The sequence below is a fragment of the Crassostrea angulata genome, chromosome 10, assembly GCF_025612915.1.
Source record: "Crassostrea angulata isolate pt1a10 chromosome 10, ASM2561291v2, whole genome shotgun sequence".
Lineage (NCBI taxonomy): Eukaryota > Metazoa > Mollusca > Bivalvia > Ostreida > Ostreidae > Magallana > Magallana angulata.
This window is the reverse complement of record NC_069120.1, coordinates 36,011,713-36,030,636: the sequence shown is the minus strand read 5'-3', so window position 1 is coordinate 36,030,636 and position 18,924 is coordinate 36,011,713. Positions and strand designations below refer to the sequence as shown.

At 32.3% G+C, this 18,924-nt stretch overlaps 1 protein-coding gene across 1 annotated transcript in view; it reads left to right on the top strand.

Moving 5' to 3' along the window:
* Positions 1 to 18,924, top strand: part of LOC128166136 (receptor-type tyrosine-protein phosphatase alpha-like) — a 58,880-nt gene that overhangs the window by 38,041 nt on the left and 1,915 nt on the right. The window contains exons 4-17 of the mRNA XM_052831091.1: positions 12,053 to 12,158; positions 12,290 to 12,390; positions 12,486 to 12,739; positions 12,843 to 12,930; positions 13,288 to 13,364; positions 13,601 to 13,637; positions 13,717 to 13,817; positions 13,945 to 14,061; positions 15,214 to 15,362; positions 16,698 to 16,833; positions 17,135 to 17,284; positions 17,562 to 17,661; positions 18,089 to 18,153; positions 18,358 to 18,489. Of these exons, the coding sequence (XP_052687051.1) occupies positions 12,053 to 12,158; positions 12,290 to 12,390; positions 12,486 to 12,739; positions 12,843 to 12,930; positions 13,288 to 13,364; positions 13,601 to 13,637; positions 13,717 to 13,817; positions 13,945 to 14,061; positions 15,214 to 15,362; positions 16,698 to 16,833; positions 17,135 to 17,284; positions 17,562 to 17,661; positions 18,089 to 18,153; positions 18,358 to 18,489 (1,613 nt within the window). The remainder of the gene's footprint in view (positions 1 to 12,052; positions 12,159 to 12,289; positions 12,391 to 12,485; positions 12,740 to 12,842; positions 12,931 to 13,287; positions 13,365 to 13,600; positions 13,638 to 13,716; positions 13,818 to 13,944; positions 14,062 to 15,213; positions 15,363 to 16,697; positions 16,834 to 17,134; positions 17,285 to 17,561; positions 17,662 to 18,088; positions 18,154 to 18,357; positions 18,490 to 18,924) is intronic.

Sequence of the window (18,924 nt, the reverse complement as noted above, 5' to 3'; positions counted from 1 at the left end):
GTCTCAGACGAAACGACACACTTATTCAAAGACACCGAATAGTTTTCTTGGCGTTTAATATTTATTCAGGTTTTTCTTAATTGGATAAATTTGTTAATGCTGCAACATTAAATTTAAAAAAATACCGGTGCCGTTATAGGGATTATTAAAATCTTTGAAGTCTTTTTAATGACGTATGTTTACATCTATAGAGTTCTTGGTTCTCTCTGTATATAAAGATGATATCTCAATTCACACAATTATTTTTTGTACGTTATATTTCATGTTTAATTCGTAGTTGAAAGTTGATAAATAGACAACACTGCTATTATGAGGTATATTTAAAATTTATGCATTATTAGGACCCCGTAAGGATTTGCGGGTGCCCTATAGTAATCACTCTGTCCGTCCGTCCTTCTGTCTGTCCGTCTGTCACTCTTCCGTCCACAAATTTTCTGGTTTTTTTCTAATAACTTTTTTACGGTTGCCCAATCAAGTTCAAATTTGGTATGGTATTTCAGTAGGCAGAAATACATATTTTGATGCTAAGTTTGGTTCTCTATGTCTTCTGGTTTGGAGCTTGGGTGGTGGGGTAGATTCCTTAACTATGCATAAGAATGAATGGGCAAAGAGAGATAACTGCTGAGAATGTTACCATTGTATACTTGGAAGGCTGTGTAATATTTGTCCTTTGGGATTAATTAACCTTGCACAGGAAGAATATCCTAAGCTTTAATTATCTTTATCTGTCACATTGAGATTAATTACTGCACTACCTGTGTCTGCAAATGAACTTTGTTTTGAAGTTAAGGTCAATTTTGAATGATGTGTAGTATTGTGTACATGCATTCTTTGAAATATGGATTTAAAATATAATATTCATACTTTATTTTGGTTAAAATACCGTACACAATCATTTATAATAATTTTATCGAATTCTAAAATCAAGATATATATTAAGATATCCTTTTTCACTATTTTATTTTTGAATTATTTATTTTATTTTTTTTCTGCCTTAATGCTGTTAATTTTAACAGGTAATCAGATAATAATCCATTCTGTCATTTCTAAAAAAAAAAAACTTATCGTAAATTTAGAAGAAAAGGATGAGAGAGCAGAACAATTAATCCCCTGGGATTAATTATCTTGCCTGCTGCAGAAAATTTAGAGGCTTATCTCTATCTGTCATATGAAGATTAATGAACACCTTTGTCTGCAACTGATGTTTGTTTTGAAGTTGAGGTCAACCCTGGGTAATACAATGTATTTGCATTCACTGAAGGATTGCATTTTATAAAACACCTGTTTAAATATTTTTTAAATACACATTTATTTAGTTTTTTTTTTTATAAGACATGAGGTTATCCCTGTTTTATGCAGATACAAGGTTACTATTTAAAGTTTTTGGACATTTAGGAATTATCTTGAAATTTTAAAAATACAGTTGTTACTTATAATTTTCATATTTTTTTTACCACCTTATATATATTGCAGTTCTTTACATCTTATGCCGGGCATTTATTTTTCATCATTGTTAATATAAAGAGGGTGGAATTCAAAGTGTTTTCACTTTTCTATATTAATTGTCATAGCGGGGCCCTTCCTGACTGGTCAGTTTTCTAGTTTCCAGTAGAAAACATGACGACACACACTGTTTTCAGTAATAACATCTCTGTCTTTCCAGTCAAAATTGAGGAATATATTTACGCATACTGTTTCATTCATACAAAAGACAATGTTACCAAGACATAAATATTCGGCGTTAAACTAATTTATCGGTAGCTTCTTCCCTTTGTCACCGTGTTATTGAAAAATTCCATTTCGCCAGCAAACATTGCTCAAAAAATTATATACTTTTTATATAGAAAACGTTGCATATAATACGTCAGTGGAAAATTCTTCAACTGGATATGGTAGCTTTCCACCAAAGAATGCAGTAGATGAAAATAATAGAACTTACGTCTTGTCAAAGACAGAAAAAAATCCAAAGCTAAAAATAACCTTGTCGAAAATCTTCAACATTAAAATCATATATGTTGCCATCTATGCAGGTAAGACATATTAAATAGATCTCAAACACCCTTATTTGATGGATCCGATTTTTTTTTCAATATTACACATATAGAAATGCTTTCATAGAAAGGCTCCATACTATTGATTAGTGGAAACGCTAATTTTCATTCACAAATTTATTTGTTTTTTGCACAACTTATGCAAATTAAATGTTTAGTTTGATTTATTTTGGTTTTTGTTGTTGTACATAGGTTTTTGTTTGTATGGTTAGTTATTAAGAACCTGGCGGAATAAGCCGAGGCATATGCCCACAACCCTATCACTAGTATGTTTCAAATGACAATAACGCATTTAGTATAAAATGTGTATTAACTTTAAATATTTTTACCTCTGTTCTTCCATATCTCCAGAGAAGTTTTGGTATTATGTGCGTGTACATAGAATAAAGAATTCCAGTCTTTTGTCTTAAAGTCTGTAATGTGTACCCCTCAACAAAGTAACATGTTTATTTAGATAATAATACCAAAGATAACTAATTTAGCAGTTAACATAAAAACTAAAAACTGATTAAGGACGACGGGCCCACTTCAAGATTCCACACCTCTGCGCAGAAATCCGCGCATATGCTATGAATATGACTGTCGTAATAACGTACAGCAGAATAAGAGAAAATAATATTTTCTTTATTTTTCTAAACTTAATTTGTGATGCCGGAATAATTTTAGATGAGAAAAATTAGGAAAAAAATTAGTTCGAATTTTCTCTGTTTGCGACGAGTCCGTTATATTTCCACAGTTTATAAATCTTAAAAAGCCCAAACTAATTTTATAGTCTTATAATCTGGAAGATATTGAATTTATACCTTAACCTAACAACATTTATATGCATGACAGATAATACCACGTCAGGCAATAATACATTATGTCCTTTTTAGCTCACCTGAGCTCAAGTGAGCATTCCTGATCACATTTTGTCTGTCGTCTGTCTGTCCGTCCGTAAACTTTTTTCGACATCTTCTCAATAACTACTAGGCCAATTTCAACCAAACTAGGCACAAATCATCTTTAGGCAAAGGGGATTCAAAGTTGTGAAAATTAGGGGCCACACCTTTTTTCAAGGGAAGATAATTAGAAATTAATGAAAAAAATTGAGAAATTTTCAAAAAAACTTCTTCTCACGAACCATTTGGCCAGGAAAACTGAAACTTGTGTGGAAGCATCCTCAGGTTATGTAGATTCAAAGTTGTGACAATCATGATCCCCGGGGGTAGGGTGGGGCTACAATGGAAGGTTGAAGTTTTAAATAGGAATATGTAGAGTAAATCTTTAAAAATCTTCTTCTCAAACACTAATCAGCCAGGAAAGCTGAAACTTGTGTGGAAGCATCCTCAGGTAGTGTAGATTCAAAGTTGTGAAAATCATGACCCCCCGGGGGTAGGGTGGGGCCACAATGGGGGTCGAAGTTTTACATAGGAATATATAGAGTAAATATTTAAAAATCTTCTTCTCAGAAACTAATCTGTCAGGAAAACTGAAACTTATGTGGAAGCATCCTCAGGTAGTGTAGATTCAAAGTTGTGAAAATCATGACCCCCGGGGGGTAGGGTGGGGCCACAATACGGGGTCAAAGTTTTACATAGGAATATATAGAGTAAATCTTTTAAAATCTTCTTCTCAAAACTAATCGGCCAGGAAAGCTGAAACTTGTGTGGTAGCATCCTCAGGTAGTGTATAATCAAAGTTGTGAAAACAATGATCTCCGGGGGTAGGGTGGGGCCACAATGGGGGGGGGGTCGAAGTTTTACATATGAATATAAAGAGTAAACCTTTAAAAATCTTCTTCTCATAAACTAATCAGCCAGAAAGGCTGAAACTTGTGTGGAAGCATCCTGAGCTTGTGTAAATTCAAAGTTGTGAAAATCATGACCCCCGGGGGTAGGGTGGGGCCACAATAAGGGGTCGAAGATTTACATAGGAATATGTAGAGTAAATATTTAAAAATCTTCTTCTCATAAACTAATCAGCCAGGAAAGCTGAAGCTTGTGTGGAAGCATCCTGAGCTAGTGTAAATTCAAAGTTGTGAAAATCATGACCCCCGGGGGGTAGGGTGTGGCCACAATACGGGGTCAAAGTTTTACATAGGAATATATTGAGTAAATCTTAAAAAAATCTTCTTCTCAAAACTAATCAGCCAGGAAAGCTGAAACTTGTTGGTAGTATCCTCGGGTAATGTAGATTCAAAGTTGTAAAAATCCCTGGGGGTAGGGTAGGGCCACAATGGGGGGGGGGTCAAAGTTTAACATAGGAATATATATAGTAAATATTTAAAAATATATCTCTGAAACTGATCAGCCAGGAAAGCTGAAACTTGTGTGGAAACATCCTTACGTAGTGTAGATTCAAAGTTGTGAAAATCATTATCCCTGGGGGTAGGGTGGGGCCACATTGGGAGGGGGGTGTTAAAGTTTTACATAGGAATATATAGAGTAAGTTTTTAAAAATCTTCTTCTCAGAAACTAATCAACCAGATGATTCTATATAATTGTTAAGACTTTGGCCCAAGGACAATTCTTCGAGCTCACAAGAAGGTTCAGAGTTTGATGTAGCTTTATATCCCATATGCATGTATTAACAAACGTTAAGGATCTTTTTGAGAACTGCAATACTCAACATGTGATATGACTATAAAATTACACTATTAGAAAAGGGACTGAATGATTATAAACATCAGAATATCTAGGGGGGGATGGATTTCATTTATACAGGATCTACATGTATTTTTGTACATTGTCCAGATAGTTTGTATCATGACTCCATTAAGCTGATTTTGTCATACCTATTGTTCCTCAGGTGAGCGATGTGGCCCATGGGCCTCTTGTTTCAATGATATTTCTGAAGAAAAATGAACCATGCAGTGAACTTTGACAAAACCCCTATAAAAATTTAGGTCGATGACTTACCTTTTTGGCTTAGCTAATAGTGTCAAGCATCAAAGAAATTTTGCCGAAATTGGGCGTTAACCTTTTTATAATGAGTTACCTGACTGGTCAATTTCAAATCCGTAGAGTGACCGCGTTGGTAAGTGATTTTTACGAAATCACTTTCCAACTTGCGGCTTATAGAAATAATCGTCATTTAATTAACTTTAACGGATTTGATTTTGATTCTTAAGATATTATGAACGTAAGTATCTCACATAGCCACAACTCAGCAGAGCTTTTCCCCAAACATCAGAACGGTGATAACCAGAGTGTTATATTTATACCACATCCCAGAAAATTTCCATTACTTTCTATTACATCTGAAGATTTTCGTACCCAAATTTTGAAACGTCCCCATTAAAATAAGGAAGTCGATGATCATTTAATTTTTTTTTTATTGATTTTCACTCATCATTAACTGATTAATAATATATAAAACTTTGGATAAAAAATCTATTGTAGAAATGAATCGGGTCTGCCGTCCTTAAGTGCATTTGTTTTATTCATAACACAATTTTTACACCAAATGAGTTTTTCGAATTTAAACAAAGTAAACAAAGACATAAAAAATATATACACAACACGGTTCATTGGAATCGAACACCTAATTCAATATACTTATTATACTTCTGATCCAAAAACTCCTCGCTAACCGCTACACCACGGAATCACATGTTTTAATCCATTTAGTTTTACATGTAGTAATGCGCAAGCATGATTCGGTCTTTGCCAATTGATGATCATCTTGAAAACCTTAGAGTGGGTCTTGGTACATGCACCATTTTTTTTGATAATTGAAAAAGATAAAAATTTACATGTTTTATCAGTATACGTTCTTTAAATATAGTGCAATGACGAACTCTGTAAAAAACTATAGTCTGAACATCGATTTCATAAGCATTTTGTTGCTGAATTAGCATATACAATTTTGATGTCTTAATATAAATTAAATTTGAAGGCAATTTTTGAAGGTTTTGGCAACACTGAATGCAAATGATTACATATGCTTATTAAATGTGACCAAAAAATATTTGTAAGAAAATAATTGTGGTGTTTTCTAATGAACATATATGGATTTATGCCTCGGCTTACCCCCCCCCCCCCCGTTCTATGGGGTGGGAGATTTCAGCTAAGTTATGTATATAATGGAAAATTTGCTTACAGTGGGATATGCAAGTTACAATATTTACGTCACAAATACAACATCAACGGAATTATCAATGGACAATTTGTGTGGTAGAATCTATAAGACTAGGAGTGATTTTTATGACATTGATATTAGCTGTCTGGCAGGAAAGCTTTTAACTGGTGATCAAATTGTCATCGAGCGAATCACGGACTGGGAACGTATTACGTTGTATGATGTACGAGTATACCGTAAGTATATTTTCTTTATAAGTTCTTTAATACATAAGCATGTCTGCTACACGTTACTTACATAAGCAATGTTACTTCATTAATATATATCATTAGTAAAAGACAACAATAAATTGTCGAGCTTTATCACTTTGTTTACTATCTTATTATATGTTATTATTATTTGGTTCCATGAAGTTTTTTGGGATAACTGTACAGGTAGAATGAATTGTTATTGCTGTTTAGGGAATGTTAAGTAGATTGAAGGCCTATCTCTAGATCTGATTTTATATTTGGCTGGGATATCTAAATTGTTTTCACTGGTTTGAATACTTGTGAAACTGAACGGGGCCCCTGAAATATAAACAATAAACTTTTACAGTATACACATCATTCCAAAAAGAAGTAGGAACAATCTCAATTTTTTTTTAAAAAGTCACCCTATTCAGCAAAGAAAGACGAGGACCATGAGAGCTTATACTTTTGTATACCATCAAGTAATTGAAACAGGCCCCATATCTAAGTTAATATGCTACTTAACATTTTAATTTCACAAAACTTTTATAGAATGATGGTGAATCTTGCCATACTTGAGACATAAAGAGAGCTCGAGATTAATAATTAATCAGAACTATAAATTTTAACGCTTGTTGAGGTTAAGATATTAAGAGTTGGTTAAATGTTTTTGAGCAGGTGCCCTTTGATGACAATATTCAAGTTATAACTGACCCTTTTTCATCAAAACTGCATGGATGGTGCATCTGATGATTCTTTTGCACTCGACAAGCCTGAATACATTCAAAAATATCTAAAAATAAAAGGGCCATTGATACTTATTTATCGGATTTTCATCTACGCTGTTTGCTCATTAATTCTTTTTTAAATAAAAGTTTTGATCTACGTGCTAAAATAAATGCAATAATTATTTAGTTTGATTAGTAAGAGAATTTGGTCGGTAATTTTTCAAATCAATATATTTCTTTATTTTTTATGAATAAGGGAGATCTTTGAGAAAATGTCATTTTTCTGTCTAAAAATGTTCTTTCATCGTACAATGAAACAAATGGGAGGATTATTGATCCCACAAAAATTTATTAAATTCATTTAATATTCCATCGAGACCCAAGGATTTATCTGATTTTAAATTCATGACGGTTTTTTACATTCATTTATTGAAACGCATCACACATGTTTTTTTCAGAATCAGATGTTATTTGAGAATATTTAACTAACATCAATGCATCCATAGTGTTTCCAAAGGACTTCAAATATTGATAATACTTGACGGCAAAAGTCATGCAAAAAATACAAAACATTCAAAATGCGCACGTCTGTTGTCCATCAATTACATTATTTGAGCATAGAAGCAAATAACAAATTTAAATCTGTAAAATATGGAGACTCACAAAGCTGCTTTACGAGTTCATACCGTTAGAGGAAAAACCTATTAAATATTACATTTTTACATTAAAAGTCAGTTATATAGATTTTCACGAGAAATGCCCGATATATAGATTCCAAACAATTTTAGGGCTTCGCAGAAAGAAACTTCAGTGATTTTACTCAAATGTTTTACATGTGAATGCTAGTATACACGAGTCGAGTACAATTCGATATATCTTATGGAATCAACATTGTATTAATTTTGTTTTATAAAGAGAGTTTGATTATGATTTCAGAATGTAGCCAAGGTACCTACGGTGATCAATGTGACCGTGAATGCCGAAATTGTGTAGACAGTAGATGTGATGGATTTACAGGGGCCTGTGAAAGTGGCTGCATCATTGGCTGGCAAGGAGCGACATGTGAGACAAAATGCAATACAAATTGTCTGCAAAATAAATGCGACCAAAATACGGGATTTTGCACAGTTGGCTGCAGCGCAGGTTGGTTTGGAAACACTTGTAATAGACAGTGCCCTATGCAATGTATATTGTCTTGTGATAGATCCTTAGGATGTACAAATTGCCAGACAGGCTATAATGGACCTAACTGTAATCCATGTGACAGGAATACGTACGGCAAAAACTGTAGCTTGACTTGTCAAACTTGTGATGACTGCAATAATGTTTATGGATGTGGAGAATGCTGGAACGGCTTTTACGGCGAACTTTGCGATCTTAACTGTCCAAAGCAATGTAGAAATGATATTTGCCATCGGCAAACAGGAGTTTGTTTAGGCGGATGTAAAGACGGACATGTAGGTACTAAATGTGAAACCCCTTGCAAAGAAAACTGTGCAACTTGCGAAACTGACAATCTTTGCATCTCTTGTGTAACTGGACGGTTCGGTACAAACTGCGAATACCGTTGTCCACAAAAATGCGGCGGAAGTAAAACATGTGACAAGAACAGTGGAGTGTGTTCGGAGTGTAATCCTGGAACGTTTGGTCCAAATTGTACACAACAATGCAGTAATAAGTGTTTAACTGGTATATCAAGTGCTTGTTACAGAAATGGAACCTGTATCAGTGGATGCGTTGACGGATGGTTTGGTTCACAATGCGATAAACAATGTTCAATTGAAAACTGCGAAAAATGCAACCTATTATCGTCCGGTGATTTTTCTTGTGAAATTTGTGATATTGGTTACTATTTAGACAATGTACAGGGAATTCAAAAGTGTGCAAAGTGTCCTCCTAAATGTGTTAGATGTGATAGCGAAATAAGATGCACCCAGTGCATTCCAAATTTTACTGGAAACCAGTGTGAAAATGAATGCAACATAAATTGTGTCGATGGTTTATGTAAATTGGATGGAACTTGTATATATGGATGCAATAATTCAAAACATGGTGTTGGATGTACGGAAGCCTGTAGAGAGAACTGTGTGCATTGTTTCACCGGCAATAATTGTACCAAATGTGCACCGGGATATTGGGGAACATATTGCCGGGGAAAATGTCCTGTTGAATGTTTCAATTGTACAAATTACAATTGTGAAATCTGTAAACCTGGTTTTTACGGTGACTGGTGTTATTATAAATGTGATCCACAATGTCTGACCTGTGACTCAGAAGATTCCTGTACTACCTGTAGGGACGGCTGGTCCGGACGTTTATGTCAATGTAGCAAAAACTGCAAAAATGAAGATTGCGATGGCGATGGAATCTGTCAAAGCGGATGTAACGGTTCATATTATGGGGAACGTTGTAATATTTCCTGTCCTTTAAAGAATTGTCAAAGATGTGATCAAATGTCTGGCATCTGTACAGAGTGCTCTAATGGACTGTATGGGATAAACTGTAATAAGCAATGCAGAAAGTCGTGTTTGGGAACCACCTGTAATATGACCGGCGCATGTTTACATGGCTGCGAGGATGGCTTCGATGGAAACGAATGCACTAAAATCAGTAAGTTATATATACAAAGATATGTTTTATTATCGATTTGTCTATGATTAATATATTTAACAAAAATGAACTGATTACCTCAATGTAAGTAATTCGCAAGAAGGTGTAACATATTTCTATTTGTCGAATATACTACATGTAGAATAAAGTTTTCCTTTACTTGGCACTAATTAGACTCACTGAAATTTTGGGTTTTAAGTGATAGATGTCATTTTAACAATGCATTGACATAAGAAAAGTATATATTTACATGCAGAATTGTTTGTAATTATCTCTCAGCAATATACACCCATTGTGCAAATCATTGAAATTAATGAATTGCAAGGCGTCCGTTTATTTATTTTTAATTATTATCAATTTTCGAGAAATTAAAATTGAATATATTAAAACAGAGAATGAAATACCTTTCACGCTTTTAGCTTTTAGCCAAGTTAACCATTAATAAAAATTCCGTAAAAAATTACAGTTTGTAACATTTTTTTCTCAAGTCTTTAAACGGTTATAGACATGCCTTAAACATTTATTTTGATGAAAAACAATTTAAAGATAATGAATAGCTTCTGACTAAAACATCTAACTGGTTTTATTATAAATCAAACATTATGTTCTTATTCACCATTTCAAACAAATATGATTATTAAAATCATTTATAAATTAAAAACATATGTCGGAACTGGTTCGCCTGCGGTTGTGCAACAGACCTCATATTTACATGTAATTCAAATTTTATCTTATCAACATTCGACAAGATAAAAAATATAAATTTGATTTAATTAAATTAGATATACAGTGAACGTAAAGAGAGGAAAGGGGGGGTGTTGTTGCACGTCAAGCAATGAGCCCCGAATGATTTTAATTTTCTAACACCTGGACACAGATTAACTTTCTGTTCCGCGCAAGTACACTTAAACCCGTATACTCATCAATAATCCACTGGATCATTGATGAGTATATTGATTATTGATTATATATATATATATATATATATATATATATATATATATATATATATATATATATATATATATATATATATATATATATATATATATATAAAGACGACAGTTACAGATCATGTCTGGTTATGATTAAGCTTCGGGTAAACTAGGTATTGGTGTTTGGTATAGTATATAGTACATGTAATAACAAAAAGTATCCTTTATTGCAAGCATTTTTGTAGTGTTATTAATAGAGAATAATACATATCCTTTTCGATATCACAGCAAGTATCAGCCTGAGACATCAATATCAGCCCGAGGGCCGAAGGCTCGAGGCATGATATTGGTCGAGGGCTGATACAGGCTGTGATATGGAAAAGGGTATGTATAATTATATTTATTACATTTATTTACTTGGTAAGGAAATTCTTGCAAAGCATCAATTTGAACAAATCGATTTTAAATATTATTTGAAAGTAGTCTGTACAAAAATATGAGATCTTACATGCAGCTACAGAACCGGAATTTCCTCGTGTTTTAATTTTAAGTTATCTAAAACTGTAGTTTTCAATTGCATTCAGAAATGAAGACAGTTAGAAATGTTTTATTTTTCGTCTGTGAACATGCACAAACGGAAAAAAGCAGATGAGTTCTGCACGGGATGTGATTCGAATCCGTATCAGCCCTAGAACTGATAACCTATATCAGTCCCGGAGGCCGATATGTGTTTTATGATGTCATCTGTATCACATATGCAAAAAACATGTATTTATTACTAAGTATGTAATAAATAATAATACAAAAGCTTAGGACTAGCATTATGTTACGATTTTTCCCCTACTGCTATCAAATTGCCTGCTCACAGCTGCTCCAATTCAAATTTGAATGGAAGCTTACCTGATAAAGGGTAAATTTTTATTATTAAAAATTTCATTTAACTTTAAACATTATCGAGTTACTTTAACACCAATCTGTTCTATCGCTTCTTTTACACATTAATGCCCGTTTAATTTGTTTATTTTTTGACATTGCGCACAGAAGCTACATAGGGCAAAACCAACACCAATCACAGCTTCCTAGGCCTTTCCGGAAGGCAGAGCTACCGAGCTCTGCCGGAAAGGCCCGAGAAGCTGCGATTGAATCAATACTAAATATTTAAAACGCAAAGTCAAATCAATAACGTAAAATCCGTATTGTAACGTAGTGCGATAGTTGGACTATTTAACTTTAAGCAGACCTGTACCAAAAGGCGTAAATTTTACACCAGAAGATGAACTTTAGTATTGATATATAAAACGAACCTTAACCATAAACCGTAAGTTATCAGCAAGGAAATATATTGCAGATTTTTTAATAAAAGAACGTATACGAATATTCAACAATTTGTTTTACCTCTTTAACAGTTGCAGACAAAATATGGTTTTTTTTTTCAGGTGCAAATACCAGAGAAGACTCTATGAAAACATATTTTATCCTGATAGGAATTGGAACGTTCATTTTGATTATAATATTGGTCATTTTTGTATTCTGTTTCAAAAGGTAAGTCTCGTGTTTTTTAATATTTAATTATTCGTCTGCTTTACGACCTGACCAATGCTCAAGGTATCAAAATATAAACATATTATATGCTATTTTTGAAATAAATTACATATATTGCTTTTCTTTTTTAGAAAATTTGCAGAGAAACAAAAACAATTATCAACAAATGTAGAGAAAGATCTAAAATTGACCGAATTGTTGAAAGACGAGAATCATGTTTACGCGAATAATGGTATTTAATATTTGATGTTTTAAAATATCCTTAAACTATCTATTTCTTTCAAAGATTAATTAATTATGGTAATAAAATAATATATACTTTTACAGAAAATGCACCTGACATTACTTCCAACTTAGGCATTCAAAAGAGGTCTCTGTACAAAGACGACTCTCCTTACAACCTGCGGGGGTCTCAAGCATACCTTATCGAACTTGATCCCAATGAGGTAGATGAGGTTGAGTTACCAAATAGGCAGGAATCAGAATATTACAACGTTAAAGTGACCAGGATTCCAGTAGATCAGCTTTGGGAGACCATTCAGAATAAGCGATCAAAAGGAGAGCTCGAAATGGAATATGAGGTTTTTGTTCTTAATAATCTAATTTGATCAATTCTCAGTCAGTTGCCAAAAAATATCATTAATATAGAGTGGGTTTACATGCAGTTTTATTCCTCTTTTGTAGAGTATTCCAAATGGGTTGTTGGAACCATGTAAAGAGGCAATTAAAAAACAAAACCGCTCTAGAAATAGATACAAGAAAATGTATCCATGTAAGTTATAGTTTGTTTTTTGCATTTCTCTAGTGATAAGGGAGTGGGCGCACATGACTTGCACAAAAGTCCATTTGGTTTAGTTAAAATATGCGTATATTCGTTTTAAAGGAGTTATTCTATATTAAGAAATAATGGATTAACACTGACACAGCACTGAAAATTTTACTGACAGAGTATAAAAACAAATAGGTTTTGGGTATTGTTTTGTGCATAAAAACATTAATGAAACCAACTTTATTTTATTTTATGTTGAAACTTTATATACAACGACACTACAGCAACAGTAAAATGCATTTCAGTTATCTATGAAAACGTATGCCATTGAATATACGAGTCAACAACTTTTTCTTCCAGATGATGCAAATAGAGTTATACTTAAAGTGGAGGAAGGGACTAATAACAGTGAATATATCAATGCATCTTATGTTCAGGTAGGTTTTACAATTGTTTCACATACATCCACAGTAGAGTATGGCTTTCTTGTGAACATAAAACATACCCGCTTTAAAATTTCATCCATTTCAAACCATTTTAAAAAAGATTTGTAATACTATACCCCAATCATTTATGATCGCTATTTTTAAAATGTGTCAAATTATATGTCAAAATAAAAACAACATTCAAAACTTTTTGTCATCAATTTCAAAATGTCTTTTTTTTTTATCAGGGGTTCGCTAAGAAAAATGAATACATTGCTGCTCAAGGTATGATTCATACCAAAAGACGAATTAATTAATAAATGTATCAGTAAGAAATGTCATTCAGTTTATTTGTCCTTGATAGGTCCATTTACCCAAGAGACTGTGTATGATTTCTGGAGAATGATATGGCAACAGAACTGTGCGAAGATCATAATGTTGACTAACGTTGAGGAAAATGGCGTGGTATGAACAAGTATCAAGATGTACACATTTTAAATCTTGTCCTATACAATTTAGCAATCTAAAAGTTTAATTTAGAAGAAAATTCGTAGTATTTTAAAACTTGTAACATTGCCTTATTCCTCTGTAGATGAAATGTAATAAGTATTGGCCAGACACCGAAGATATGTATGGTATTTATCACGTCAAAATGGAGAAGGAAGAAACTTCTGCTAATTACACAGTGCGAACATTTCACATTTCTTTGGTAAGACACCAACTTTTCGCTGCATACATTATTATTTGTTTAGCTGACAATATGGTTCAAATGTTGGCAGCCCGGGGTTTTTGTAGAATTGAACGTCAGTTTTGATTCAACAACAGTTATCGTTAACAGTTGACGTTAACTTATATTGAATAAACTACTAGTAAGTTAATTTGCAAAAGTATGCATTTAAATGTCGTTGATGTGTTAAGGACATACATCTATTACTCTTCTATATTTGAAGATTTCAGTTGTATTGATTTTGTATAATTCTTTTTGGTAAAGATAGATTCAATATACATAGAACATAGTAGTAAGATTACCCTAACACCCAGGGACTATAGAGTTTCGGTTAAACACTGGTAATTTTATGACATCTTCTTTTTTACCAGTGAACATTTAACAGATTTATAATTAAAACAGTGAAGCAGAGAGAAACTGTATGCACATGGATCTGATAAGCAAGGAAGCCTTTACCAAAATTATAAAATTTATGGCCCAACGGATTTTGAGCAAAGGTTGTGGCTTAGTGGCAATGTAGTGACTATATGTTTCTTATTAAAACAAATTTAACTTATGAGATCTAGCAGGCAAACTTATTAGTGCAATGTAAAGATGAGCAAGGAAACCTCTGCTATAATTGTGAAATCACAGGCCCCAGGGTCAAATGTTCTGTTGTTATGGTTGGATTCTTGGTCATATTGTGAACATATAGAAAATAGAATTTGCCTGTCTACTGCTTAGGAGGCAAACTCAGTTCATCGTTATGATGAGCAAGGAAGCCTCTCCTAAATTTGTAAAATCCATGATTTATTCTTAATCCTCCATTAATACTTGTTATTAAACGGAATCAAATAATTTAAACCCCATTGAATATTAAATACTATTAGTTTCTTGATCTGTCATCGCTTCTAAATATTTTTTGGCAACATGATATATAAGCCTTATTTATTTTACTGTGAATTAATCAGATAATTATCAAATGCCAGTGTGTGATTTTTTAGCATGATTGTATGATACTCAGATGACTGTTCAGGTCCTTTTAGCTTTTTGTAATGATACCAACATTATTACAAAAATCTAACTTAATATTCTGAGATGAAACAGATTAAGTTTTTGCACCTTGATGAAAGATTGTGCTTTTAATTACCACAGAGCGGGAAAGCGAAGACAGTCACTCATTTCCACTTTACTGCATGGCCAGATAAAGGTGTCCCTAGAAACGTGACGTCAATTGTAGATTTCAGAAACAAAGTTGTCAACTATGAGGATGATTTAAAAGGTCCATTGCTTATTCACTGCAGGTACATCTTTGTTTTTAAAAATTAAAATAAATTTGTTTGCAATTAACACCAATACTTGTGCCACCTATAAAATAATCAGATTGTAGCTTATATGATTAACAAAATGCATACTTGTATTAAAATATTAATGATCAAGACATGTTTATTATAATCTTGACTCCTCTGCGAAATTTGTTTAGTCATTTACACAAGCCCTTGTTGTTTTTGATTGAAAGAGAAAAAAACAGCTTTCTGTATTCGAGAATAATATTATGTACTCATAACAATAACACAAACTCTGTATGCCAGCGTGTGTGTTGCTATTAAACGGAAGTAGACACTTTCTTATGTGTAGGAAATTTTTTACAGACGGCGAGCGAATGTAATTTTAGGAATAAGAGCAGAGTAGTGATAATAGATGAATAACATGATGACACATAGATGAAGTGGTTTGTCATACAATTTACATAGTAATAAAATGATGATAAGTAAAGTGTGCGTCTAATATGGTAATCCCATTTCACTTCCTGAATCATATTGCGTTGGCCTAGTTTGTAAACAACTTCTTGGTTAATTTTTCATGTTTGTCTTTAGTAGAAAGCATATCTCAAGAAGTTGCATCATTATTTATTTGTCATGTAGCAAACACTGGGCTAAGAGTATAGATAGATAGATAAATAGATAGATAGATAGATAGATAGATAGATAGATAGATAGATAGATAGATAGATAGATATACTAGTATATATATATATATATATATATATATATATATATATATATATATATATATATATATATATATATATATATATATATATATATATATATATATAATTCAAAATCGTAAGGCCTATGTTTTTCAATTTGCAAAACAGTCTAAACACAAACCAATTTCTGAAATGGATTATAGATACCATTTATACAGAAGAAAAACCGGTTTGCTGTGACATTGATGTGCAATATTGATCTGCAAAATTAAATACTGATATTATCACCTATCGATAAGGCTTTAGTATTAATAGAGTCAGAGTTAGCTCTTTATTATAATCAAAAGAACTTTTTTTATTATTTAAATTAATGAAATGAAATAAATAAATTAAACAGAACTTAAATATGTGATGAATATTTTGGATATATTAAGAAATTGATTAATCATCCATTGTATTTTTGGCTCTAATAAATAAGGATATTTTTACTTATTTACAGTAAATCATCATCATTAAAACAAATACTGCATAATTAAATTCTTGGAATGTAAAATTTGTTTATTGCTTTTACTGTATAGATTTAATATCGCAAAGACAAGGTTAGAAGACCTGAAGATCTGATTTTTTTGTTTTTTGTATATTTCAGTGCTGGTGTTGGTCGAACTGGGACCTTTATGGCCCTAGATTTCCTCATTAAGCAAGGTGAACGAGAAGGATTTGTTGACGTCATTAGTTGCGTAGCTTCAATGCGCCATCAAAGAGTCCACGTAGTGCAAACAGTGGTATGTAACCGTTTTTTTAAAAGTACATGCATGCATACATGCATTTATTACTCTCTTTTTCATATTGTTATATAATAAATGTTGAATTAAAAGAAATGCGTTTATCGAAAAGGATATGTTATTGATACATAAATTTTCCATTATGTTTTAAGTAATTAAACAGAAGAGATTATATTGTGTCTGTTTTGTTCGCTAAAGAAAAAACAACCATAAAATTGAATCTTGAAAGGCCTTAACTTTAATATATACGCAGTAATAAAAACCTCTAGCTCTTTATAACGGTCACTTTTTTTAAATACAGGAGCAGTATGTGTTTCTCCATGATGCTTTGGTGGAAGGTTTGACGGAGGGAAACAGTAACGTTACAGCCGCAGAGTTCCCGGAATATTACAAACGTTTAAACCATCTTAACCCTGCTACGCAAAAAAGTGGAATATTGGAGCAATTTCAGGTAGAATTAAAATATAGTGAATATTTGTTATCTATTAATGGAATAAATCTATGATTTTATAAAACATGTATTATGTTAACAGCAAATTTCAGAACTTATGTGAATATAATAGAAGATTATTATTTCTTTTAACACAAAAGTCCTACCAATGAATAATTGTTAAAGTTTTTTTTTTTATTATTTTCATTTTATACAAAGGACCAATTCAATTTTCATAGTTAAAATTTTTACTGTTGATAGGTTTTATAACAATAGAAATGTTAACTTTGTTTTCCAGCTTATCAACAAGTTATCGACAACTGTTGATGTCAAGCAGTTTGAAACAGCAAAACTGAAGGAAAACAGAAGTAAAAACCGATACAGCAATATATTGCCTGGTGAGTTTTAAATTACTTCTTCTTTCCAGTTTTTTACCGTCCGGGATGCCCCTAAAACTGTGTTTTACAAAATTAAAGTGCATTTTACAGAGAGAAAACAAAACCACAATGATCTCTGTTGTTCTTAGTGTTTTGTTTAGTCAGAAATTTTAAGCACTGAAGCAGTTATTTACAGAAAATGGAGAAATCTGGTTTCATCATTAGGTCGTGAATAATAAACAATACAAGTTAAAGAACTTGCATATCTTTATTGATCATTTATGTGAAATTGTAACTACGTATTCTTGAAATTTTAATTTCAAAAGAAAATTATTATAAGTATATATTGATGGATAATTTTTAAATACATTTTACTACATCTATGTAAATATCACACTTGTTCAGATTCTTGAAATTCAACTTAATATATTTTTTGGGTAAAATATAGCTGAAAGTCACCGAATTTTCATCACTAGCGGTGACAGCAACTATATCAATGCCATACAAGCGCCAGTGAGTTTTTGAAAATTTGACAAACTATAAAACTGTGATATTCTTTTTAAAGTAACCAATATTCATACACACGAATCTCATTGATACAGTAAATTTTTTTTCTCAAAATTATGTATCTAATAACAATAATTCATGAAACGATGTAGAGAGTTTATATTTTTGACTGCTACTCGTATTATCATAATTATTGTTTTATCAATCAAGGGATACAAAAGCAGAAATGCTTATGCAATTACCCAAATGCCATTGGCCAATACCGTCCAGGATTTTTGGTGCCTTGTTCTTGAGCAGGATGTGTCCACCATTGTTATGATGAACTCTTTCAAGAAAGACAAGGTACATGTACTCTCAAAAGTTGTTTACAAGATAGTCTGATTTTTACAAGATAGTCTGATTTTTCTAAACAGTTTATCGTAAAGGGGCCTTTAAGTGCTTGTGCACCAATCGTGAAAGGGGCCTTTAATAATAGATTTTGGACAAAGAAATCATTTTTTCAAAAAGTAATTGGTAATGTCCTATTTGCACAGATTTCATTTCATCAGAAAAAGGAATTTTGAATAAAATCAGTCGATCTTTTTTTTTACTAAGATGATATGTACTACGTTTTGTGTCAAACTATAAAGGTTCAACGAAATGCTTTTATAAATACATGTACATGTTTATCGTTAGACGCTTTAACTTCCTCAATGCTCTGTTTCCGGCCCTTTGCTTATTTTAAAATTTATCTTGATATTCGAGCCACGTCCTTCCGTAAACCTTGGAGAACAGCAT